This window comes from Protopterus annectens, chromosome 6.part0 (genome assembly GCF_019279795.1).
Source record: "Protopterus annectens isolate FY-2018-M chromosome 6.part0, PAN1.0, whole genome shotgun sequence".
Classification (NCBI taxonomy): Eukaryota; Metazoa; Chordata; order Ceratodontiformes; family Protopteridae; genus Protopterus; species Protopterus annectens.
In genome coordinates, this window is record NC_056737.1 from 1740065750 (window position 1) to 1740077802 (window position 12053).

General features: G+C 36.5%; 1 protein-coding gene across 1 annotated transcript in view; it reads right to left on the reverse strand.

Moving 5' to 3' along the window:
• Positions 1-2292: 2292 nt before the first annotated feature.
• LOC122804919 (dual specificity protein phosphatase 10-like) overlaps positions 2293-12053 on the reverse strand; it is a 74643-nt gene continuing 64882 nt past the window's right edge. The window contains exon 4 of the mRNA XM_044075130.1: positions 2293-4324. Coding sequence (XP_043931065.1) covers positions 4059-4324 — 266 coding nt within the window. The 3' untranslated portion in view covers positions 2293-4058. The remainder of the gene's footprint in view (positions 4325-12053) is intronic.

Consider the following 12053-nt stretch of genomic DNA (forward strand, 5'->3'; position numbering starts at 1 on the left):
GCAAACTTGCACCTTGTGCTCAAAAATAAGAAGTACAGCCACTCGAATAAGTAGCACAAAGTTAACAATGGTTATACAACAGAACGAGGCCACCTAGGACTTCAGCTAAAGCAGTACCTTCTCTACTGTGGACATCTGATGTCATGGTAGCAGAAGAATCATTCTTGAAGGATCAGCTCACTGATCTTAACTGACTTTATTGCACTTGGTCCCTTTTTTGCTTCAAAATGATTTCCAATGTTTGACTGACCTTCCCTGAGTGTAGACAGGAGACTCAACAAGGCCTCACTCCTGGAAAATGAAAAGGAGGCTAAACAGAAAAAAAAAATTGCGGTGAAATTCCACTACGCCATCTGCTGTAACTGGAAATGAGTCTTACGCCAAAGTCAGTATGTAATTACTAATGAAATTGCTTGCATGACTTTATAACTTAACGAGGTATGCAAATGTAAAAAGCCAGTATCTGGAGCACATTTGGTCACTTCAGCAGGACACCATTTTGTTTACAAAGCAAATAAAAACCTAAAATTATTTTATAAAGAAAACAAATAAGACTATCGTTAACTAATATATTTTATTTTATACATTACAGAAGCAATAGAACACTTAGTGGAATAGTATATGCAATTTTATATCATTTGTATTTAAATTTTACTCTTCTACATATGTTTAGACTTGATGTTTCCTTCCTAATTTATCAATGGTGCCCAGCTATTATCAAGGCTGTCTTTGTTTATGTTCCACTTTGGTTAAATATCCAAAACAATGATGGAGAGTGCAGCTGGGTGGAGGGGGACTGGAAGCATAGTAAGACAGATTAGAATAAGAGTAGAAATAAATACTTGCAAATCTAAACCTCATTTGCTGGCCAGATATCCAGAACCCTCTATTACAAGGTGCAGCAATCCACAGACATTCTTTCCATTTCTGTACACCAGGTGCTGGCTAGTCACACAATATGTTTACTGCTGGTATTACTGACAGCACAAGTGATGCATAGTCTCCATGCTAATCTACTGTCTGTTTAAATACCGAAAATGCACTTCAGCTGTACAAAGAAATACAACAGAGGTAGTCACTAATAAGACCTGAAGTATAAGCCCACAAGCTGAGTGGAGGTAGCTACCCAAGTTGCTAAGCTGCAAGACAGGGAGAAAAAGGAACATATGCTGATGGTGAGTTTCTGGAAGAACAGTTTTTATAAAGTATTTATGATTATTATTATTTTATTTAGTTCGTACTTCATGTTTCAATCATTAAAGTCTAAAAAGATGGTCCATCACAAGGAGTAAAGAAGTCATAAACAACAGATTTAAATGGAAAACCCATGTATGTTTTGGCACAGGCCATCCACAAAGGGCAAATGTTTAATTTTTTATAAATGTGACACTGATGTGCACTTTCAAATGTAAGTGGATTCAGTTATTTTGGGGATTCAGCTACTAACCCTTATGTTTTACCTTTCAGCTGCGATGTCACAGGCATCAATTAAATTGGAAGGTAAGACAAAAATTACAAAGGACTTAACAAATAGTTGCTGCATGGTATATAACTGGTAATCTGGCTGCAAGAAACAATATAATATAAAATGGATAATTTGTGTGTAGTGATGTCAAAAGAATACATTACACAGGCATAAGAAAAAAAAGTCTTATCTGCATATAATGAACTTGATGAAACAATTACTGAATGGTCTCTAGTAACTGGTACTCTAGCAGCAAGAAAAAAAGCCAATACGGAATGCACAGTCTGTGTGGTCTTTGTATTTTTAAGATGTTAAGTGTGTGTAATAAGGCCTGACAATCCACTTCCATTCCTTACTTGCCTAGTAAACTATGAGGATGGCAAAGGCGGTTAATGGGGTTGCTACAGGAGTCCTAGGCGACTCCTAAGCATGGATGTTTGGAAAACAAAGCATCCTGAAAAAGTATCGTCAGGGATGATTTGTTTACACAGAGAATGGGTCAGGTAGATATAGTGCTTATGAATGATATAATTTTGAGTCTTCATAATTTCAAAACAAGGAAATTTTAAGTTCCTTTTTTACAAGAAGCTGTGCACCGTGTATTCCCCTTATGAGGTCTTCTCCTTCATATGTTTGTTCATATATATATATATATATATATATATATATATATATATATATATATGCGTGTGTATATATATATATATATATATATATATATATATATATATACACACACACACACATACACACACACGCACACACATATATATATATATATATATATATATATATATATATATATATATATATATATATATATAAGCTTTGGGGTGCTGTACCTTAAGTTAAAGGCATAAAAAGACAAATCATGAACAACTTGGCCTGTGACTAGGTTCACTTCCCATAAATGTCAACTCCAGAAGAGTATGGTATTAGAAATGAAGAGGCAGACAGTAATTCCCAGAGAATGGAACATCTTTGGGGTTGCTGTCTTAGAATGGGCAGTTTCCATATCAGATAATCCTCTGAGAAATGTAGCATCCAAACATGGAAGGATGCAGGAACTGCTTCTTCTCAGAGTGGCGAGCACTCATGGAAAATGTAGTCTTTCTCATAAATTCTTGTACATGGAGGGGTTCAGCATCTTTAACACAGCTGAAGAGAAGGGGAAGACCAATCTTCAAGCATTCCAGAATGGCAGCAGTCAGAGTTGCTACAACAGGACTTCTAGGACTTGCTGGGGTATCATCAGTACAGTGGGCACTGACTATTAATTGGACAGATACCAGCTGCCCTATAAAATGGGCAATAAAGCTGAGCACTGATTTACAAGAGGTAGAGGCTTGGCAGTAGATTTCATGGACATGTGGTCCCCCAGTTGCATTCCAATATGTCTTCAAGTGGGGAGCTACCGCATGTGATATAGAATTGTAAGCGGCCTCTATTGTTTTTATGTGACTTTGGGGCTACCTCATTTTTTTCAAGCTGAAATCTCAATCACTTAATTGTAAAAATATAAAGGTAACCTTGAGCTACAGAGATTGTCTTATCTGTGAATGAAATACTCCTAATTACATGAAAATGCTGACAAATTTCACAACATATAAAGTTTGTCAGACTCCAATAAATGTGTATATATGTGTGTGCATAATGAGACAGACAGTGTGTGAATATGTGTGTCTCTGTGTGAGCGTGTGCATTTACATGCGTACATACATATTCTTATAGGCATACCAGATGTGCTATCAGTAGCTGTAGAAATTGGGAAGAAAAGACAGATGGAGTGACACAAAAGAAAACCTGAAAAAAACGTAAAAAATTTTTCTGTTCAGCAGAAATAATTATTTCTAGTAAAGTGATGGTGAACTGCTACTGTTGGCATGATTAGGCTCTAATATGTGCTGCCATAGAAATCCTGCCAACTGCTGGGATCTGCATATTTTATAAAAGCCCTTCTAAAGTTATAGTGCACACCCACTGGAAGTTATTGAAATATGTTCATGCTTTACAAAACTATGACACACACAACACTCTGTATGTCCTGAAATAAATTCATGTGGCTCAGTATATTATAGCTTACAAAAGCATTTATGTAAGGATTTTTGCTCATGTTAAAAACAGATGTTACATATAAAATGTAACACAATTTCCCCTGCTATTACAATACCATTTCTCTTTGTTGTTAAAATAGTATCAAGTGCATAAAATCAGGCTGCACTATTAATAGGTTATCAAAATCTGGCACTTTGAAACATTTCTTCTATTCAAATACCCAGTATGGAAATAATGTTTACAAAAAGGAGGAAGGTAAACTGTAATTAAAATGACAGTACTAAAACAATTAAGAAAACTACATATATTATTTTAAATGGTATTGTAATGTGTGGGAATGCAGATTTAGAAATCAGAATAATTTGTTTTATTTTAATGCTTCAGTTCAAAAGTGTTTTGCAGGCACATTTATTAGACTGCATATTCATTTTTTATTCAAAATGTGTCCTGTTTAAGTGACCAAACTATTATGAAAACATGGGCATTTTAAATTTACATACTTTGGCAGTGGTGGAGGAGGGGGATATCTCATACACTGCTATACTTCAGTTTCAACACCAGTCAGTTTTGGGGTGAGAATTCGGGGTGTAATGCCAGCATTAAGGTCATTTTCAAACTCCTGAAGCTGTCCCATAAAATTGAGGTTAGGGGAGATTATGGGTCGCTTCCCCTTGACATATTTGTAGGCATCTGCCATCGTCATCAGGGTGTGCTTCATTAAGTAGGCAACAACAATGGTAGCAGAACGCGAAACCCCAGCTTGACAGTGGACTAGAACTCCTTTGCTGCACTGATGAGCTTCCTCTGGGTGGGGAAAGGGAAAAATAAAACAAAAAGAACAATGAGAATTTTTTTTAAGTACAGAAATTAAAATTCAGACATTAATTTTCTGCAAGCAGTGCTATGAACATAAAATATACAAAATATTACACACACACACGCACACACGCACGCACACACACACACACACACACACACGCACACACACACGCACACACACACACACACACACACACACACACACACACACACACACACACACACACACACACACATTACACAGATTTTTATAGAACAGATCACACTTACTCGTCTCTGTCTTAGGTTGTTAAAGACAATCCACATACTAACTGTTACTATTATTATTATTATTATTTTGAATTAAAGAGTAGACTAGACCACTTCATTTATAGCCACAACTTAGTTACATTCGACACTGAACTCATATTAAATGAAAAGTATAATTAACAATTTAATTAAGGAATATCACTAAAGAAACAATACTAAAATACAGAAGAATGATACAAACACCTGGTGTTCAGCATAGCCAAAAGAGTCTGCAGCAAGTAGAAAACCAGCCAGTTACTGAATGCACAACAGATCTTGCATTTTATACAATTCCATTTCAGCATCTATGTTGATTTTTTTTCTAGTAAAAATGTCATTAAGGTGAGATGAAAAAAAATGGTAAACAGGCAATCCAGGCTGAAAATTGCACAGTTAAGAGAGAAGATGGAATTAATTTTACTGCTTCATTTAATGGGCCGGGATGGTACTGTCAGTGCATTACCTGAAGCAATTCTGGATTCGAGTCACAGCTGCCCAGGTACCGATCAGATGTTTGGCTAGTGAAAGACATATTAAAAGACTTATATCTCATTTAACAAAGTACTTTCATCCTCTCTTACGGGTAACCATTTTGCTTTAGAAGGTGTTTTACAATGATGTTTAAGTCTGGAAAATAATACTATGAATATGCAATGTTTGCTCAACAGAATGTGCATGCTTGTATATTAGTAATTAACTTGGCTATGATGATAGACAGTGCACATTTAAGGATAGGAGTACTGACTACTTATCCTGGCATTTATTTGTTCTTTTTAATCACAGAGGTGAAACTCTGCAGCCCTAAAGAATCATACTGTTACGTGACTAGGAACATACTGACAGTCCAGAAGTACAGGTAAAGTACACTGTAAATTCATTAATGCATTTATTTCTGCTTGCATTTCTGATTCTTTATACCTAAAGTGGTACAACAAAAACACTAATTATGATGCTTTCTTTCACCCAATCTGCACACCATGGCTCTAGTACATACAGTCATTTTCATGTTAACATAAAAGTAACTTGCCCCAGTGCAGGCAACATGGAAGACAAATGATTCAGTTCTTCCCAGTTGTTATGAAGTTTTATAAATACAGTTTGACATCCAACATATTTCATAACAGTCAGTCTGAATAACATGTTACAGCTCAACATATTGAACACCCTTCTGTTTAAAAATTAGAATAGTACAGCCTTTAGTGGGAGCATTTATAGTTACTAAAATGATAAAACACATCATAAAGAGTTACTAGGCCCTTGTGAATGTAGTACATAACAGTCAGAAACACAATTAATCTTGTGTATGAAGCATGGTGTGGTAAACCTTTAATACTTCATCCAACAACTTGCCATATCTTCCAGTTTCCAGTACACAAGTTTGCTGTAAGTTCCTTATTATGAACAATTTTACTTGATAGAGCCAAAAAGGAAAAGCAGCTTTTATCCTGAGTGTTGCAATCAGCCTGAGAGTATATGTAGGTGTCAGCAGTAAAAAAACTCAGAAGATCTTTATGATGCTCTCCTCAAAAGTAGTCTGACCTCCAGTAAAGGTGGGTTATAGTTGCAGTCTGAAAAATGAGGCTTACTGCACAGTGAGAAAATGGCAAACTTGCACCTTGTGCTCAAAATAAGAAGTACAGCCACTAATAAGTAGCACAAAGTTAACAATGGTTATACAACAGAACGAGGCCACCTAGGACTTCAGCTAAAGCAGTACCTTCTCTACTGTGGACATCTGATGTCATGGTAGCAGAAGAATCATTCTTGAAGGATCAGCTCACTGATCTTAACTGACTTTATTGCACTTGGTCCCTTTTTTGCTTCAAAATGATTTCCAATGTTTGACTGACCTTCCCTGAGTGCAGACAGGAGACTCAACAAGGCCTCACTCCTGGAAAATGAAAAGGAGGCTAAACAGAAAAATGGTGAAATTCCACTACGCCATCTGCTGTAACTGGAAATGAGTCTTACGCCAAAGTCAGTATGTAATTACTAATGAAATTGCTTGCATGACTTTATAACTTAACGAGGTATGCAAATGTAAAAAGCCAGTATCTGGAGCACATTTGGTCACTTCAGCAGGACACCATTTTGTTTACAAAGCAAATAAAAACCTAAAATTATTTTATAAAGAAAACAAATAAGACTATCGTTAACTAATATATTTTATTTTATACATTACAGAAGCAATAGAACACTTAGTGGAATAGTATATGCAATTTTATATCATTTGTATTTAAATTTTACTCTTCTACATATGTTTAGACTTGATGTTTCCTTCCTAATTTATCAATGGTGCCCAGCTATTATCAAGGCTGTCTTTGTTTATGTTCCACTTTGGTTAAATATCCAAAACAATGATGGAGAGTGCAGCTGGGGACTGGAAGCTAGTAAGACAGATTAGAATAAGAGTAGAAATAAATACTTGCAAATCTAAACCTCATTTGCTGGCCAGATTTATTTCCAGGGAACCCTCTTTTTGCATCGTCATCAGGGTGTGCTTCATTAAGTAGGCAACAACAATGGTAGCAGAACGCGAAACCCCAGCTTGACAGTGGACTAGAACTCCTTTGCTGCACTGATGAGCTTCCTCTGGGTGGGGAAAGGGAAAAATAAAACAAAAAGAACAATGAGAATTTTTTTTAAGTACAGAAATTAAAATTCAGACATTAATTTTCTGCAAGCAGTGCTATGAACATAAAATATACAAAATATTACACACACGCACACACGCACGCACACACACACACACACACACACACACACACACACACACACACACACACACACACACACACACACACACACACACACACACACGCACACACACACACATTACACAGATTTTTATAGAACAGATCACACTTATTCGTCTCTGTCTTAGGTTGTTAAAGACAATCCACATACTAACTGTTACTATTATTATTATTTTGAATTAAAGAGTAGACTAGACCACTTCATTTATAGCCACAACTTAGTTACATTCGACACTGAACTCATATTAAATGAAAAGTATAATTAACAATTTAATTAAGGAATATCACTAAAGAAACAATACTAAAATACAGAAGAATGATACAAACACCTGGTGTTCAGCATAGCCAAAAGAGTCTGCAGCAAGTAGAAAACCAGCCAGTTACTGAATGCACAACAGATCTTGCATTTTATACAATTCCATTTCAGCATCTATGTTGATTTTTTTTCTAGTAAAAATGTCATTAAGGTGAGATGAAAAAAAAATGGTAAACAGGCAATCCAGGCTGAAAATTGCACAGTTAAGAGAGAAGATGGAATTAATTTTACTGCTTCATTTAATGGGCCGGGATGGTACTGTCAGTGCATTACCTGAAGCAATTCTGGATTCGAGTCACAGCTGCCCAGGTACCGATCAGATGTTTGGCTAGTGAAAGACATATTAAAAGACTTATATCTCATTTAACAAAGTACTTTCATCCTCTCTTACGGGTAACCATTTTGCTTTAGAAGGTGTTTTACAATGATGTTTAAGTCTGGAAAATAATACTATGAATATGCAATGTTTGCTCAACAGAATGTGCATGCTTGTATATTAGTAATTAACTTGGCTATGATGATAGACAGTGCACATTTAAGGATAGGAGTACTGACTACTTATCCTGGCATTTATTTGTTCTTTTTAATCACAGAGGTGAAACTCTGCAGCCCTAAAGAATCATACTGTTTAGTCTATTTTGTAGTTTTCCTATTTGCAATATAAAAGAAAGTACGTGCTGAAATGGCATCACTAGCTATCGGTTTTCATACACTTGTTGAATAGGCCTACAAGTGGGTCCTTTAAGTCACTAGTCTGTGAAAGTAGCTTTATCATTTTGTATCCTTCTATAAGGCTGAATTTTGTTTTAGCCACAAATGGTCTCCCTAAAAGACAAGACCCTATTGACTGCCTTCTCCTTAGCACTATTACCCACTTACTTCTCACATCTGACATCCCTCGAGCCTCCACATCAGGACCCTTGTTCTTTACCCAGTTCATTAACAGTATTTCTTCAAGAACAACTACTCAGCAGTTTAATGCTAGTAACACTGTGTTCTGGTCCTCTGAACTATTCCTAGAACTCATCAACAAAAACACTCTGCTCAAGGCTTACTCTTGCAGAAATACCTCATCATCACTATCAACAGTTCAAATATCAAACATATGCTACCAGGCACTAAAAAGCTAAAAAGCCAATGAAATTCTCTTTCACTTCCCTCCCCCTCAAGAAATGTCATAGAAACAGTTTTATGTTTGGATACATAAGCCTATAAATTGATCCCTGTCCTTGTTACATAATGCACATGAACACAGGTATTTGTAGATCACAGCAATTCATGAAAGTCTTTAATTTCCAACATCAACTGCTTAAAAAGCCAAAAAAAGTTCAGACCACTTTACTTTCAAATCTGTATGATGGCCTACTAATCATTTCTTCAAGCTTTGCTTTGAAGTTTGTTTATGAAGGCTACCAAACATGAGTACATCCAGGCATACCACAAACCCAAACATGGCGTAAGGCTACAGAATACTACAAAGCTAGAAAAAATAAACTGAAAGAAGCGCAAGTGTGACAGGCACTGAAAACATTCCTCGATTCACTGGGGAAAGACAGGAGCAAGATGTATATTTTACAAAATAAAGTGATATTTGATTTTCAGTCTGAATGTGATTAATGCATAGGTGCAAAACTGAACTGAAAAAACTTCAGAATTTACAGTTTCAGTTTAAGAGCATCATTATTTGTTCACTGCAGTCTGTTACATGAAAGAGAGTGTATTAATACTCACATTTAACTTCCTTAAATTATGCATTCTAAAATGAAACACAACTCTGTATGCAATAGTTTTTGACATATTTTAATTTGGATTCAGACCTGGTCTGCAAAATTTGATGCAGTGGGCAAGTACTGTGCTGTAAATGAATATGCCTATATGACAGTGTTAAAAGGACATTTTATTCCACCAAGTCAGTCGGACTGCTGCAGGCACCTGGTTGCATGGAACTATCTCATTTGTCTTTGCTGTATATTAACTACACTGTTATAACCAGTCAGTGAGCACATAATGATATACAGCACAAGTACTGACTATGGCCCTGATGAACGGTGAGGCTCCAGTGTGCCTCGATATTGGTAATATAATCTTCCAAAAAAGTAACTTGGCAGAATAAAAGACTAACAAGGTCAAAATGCAAAACATTTTACTTCTTATCTGCACATGACTCTATGTACATTTGGGGTAATCTTTTGTTCCAATTTCTGCCATTTTAAAGCACACACTTCCACTTTGTGTGCCTCAGACTGTCTCAGCAATACTCTAACCACAGTGGATGTGCACCTCCTGAGGTTTGTCAGACTGCATTCTTTTAAAATGCAAACAGCTCCTTCCTGCATATTAGGAAAACAGGCAATAAATAGAACGATCAGTCGTTTTCTTTCTTTTTCGTTTTTTTTTTTTTTTTTTTTACTAAAATGCAGAGTAAAACTGACTCTACTGAAACCATTCAGGAGGGAAAAAAAGTTTTTTCTACTAGACTATAGGAATCCACCAGAGACTAGACCATCTGGCTGCTACAACATACATACACAGCCAAGTATGTGGACCACTACAGCAAAACCAACATAGAGGTACCATTTTTGTAAAAGGTGTTTACCTGGTTTCATCACTTTACCATTCAGCAAATTTGTGGGGGCTTCAGACAGAAAATTGGTGAATTCTAACCGTCATGTCTGCATAAAACCCAATACTTAGCAATATATTCAACTGACCACACCAATGCTCCACAACAAAAGCAACAATTAACCCAACAGACTGGACAGCCTAACAGACTGGAAAGAAGTCCATTGGGATAGCCCTCTTCTGAAATGATTTTTCCCTGTCACAAACAGAAAACTTGTACCACTCCTATGACATCAAATCTTTAAACATATATATAGATAAACGGTGAACACACATACACCCACACACACATGCACACATATCTGTATATACCTATATCTATCCATATACACACACACACACACACACACACACACATACATATATATATATATATATCTATATATAGATAGATAGATATACACATACACAAACTATTTGTCTATCGATATGGGCCTATTGAAGTTGGTCACGTCTACCTTAGGTCGATATCTGTTTAGTCAACAAAATTTGATCAATTAAACAGATGATTAACAGGTGTGCAAGACTGCACAATTCTCATGGTAGGTAAATATGCCCTTTCCTCAAGATTGTGCAATCTCAGAGTTAGTATATATAATTAGCAGGGGGTTGTGGCGGGGTGCAGGGGCTTGCCCCCTTCAAAAAAAGGATGTTTCAGGCTGTGACTCATTAAGTTAGTTTGCATGCAACAAGAGTTTTACTGACTGCATGCGTACTGGTGTGCCAATGTTTACAAAGTCAACTTTTTGCGGTCGACTTTGTAAGCATCAATCTTTGGGTCATGCATTACCAGTAGACCCATCTGTATGCATCTATCTATCTACATAGATATCTATACATATCTATGTAGATAGATACATGTATAGATATATATATGGCTGCTCAACAATTGTTCAATCTCTGTTCAGTCAAATTAACTTACTGCAGCTTTTTATCAATTCAGTCTGATTAGAAACAGATTGCAGGATCTCATACGAATGGGGGCAAGGTAGCTCCTCCTTACTTCCACTGTTCTGCAGTTTTGAAATTAGTGTATTTAGAGATGTGGTGGTATCAGTGTATACAAATTGTAGTAGGTGCAGAGGGTTTGAACACTAGCAAAAAATACTGTTTAATGCATTTCTTTGAATCTTCATAATGGGAAATAAGATCTTTTACACATCATAATTACATATCAGTGGGGGTAGGGAAGCTTAGCTTCACCTCCACTGTTGTGCAATATCAGACTTCTATTTTGTGTGTGTGTGTGTGTGTGTGTGTGTGTGTGTGTGTGTGTGTGTGTGTGTGTGTGTGTGTGTGTGTGTGTGTGTGTCTGTGTGTGTCTGTGTGTGTAAATAGATAGCTTCACTCACTCATTCTGGGAAAAGTTGCTAACTATATACCCTTCCCTGAGCAAAGGCAATATACCCCATGAAAGAATTAACTAAAGGCTTCTATATACCTAGCAAAAACCAACACTTCTCCTTTAGAGAAGCACCTCTAGAGTACAGAAATGTTTTCTAATGCTTGGCTACCCTTCTGTACCATCATGTCCAAGGTCATTATCCCTGCCTCCTAAAGTTGTATGGTTACATCATGACAAATGATGCAATGTGCGTACGCGAACACTGAAACGTGGAACCGCGGTACTTCATTTTTTTCCTGGCCAGAACTGATAACGTGAAGCTTACTGATCACCTCCAACACTCCTAAAGTGGCTTGTATATTTGTTGGCAAAGTTCTTCACTAGCTA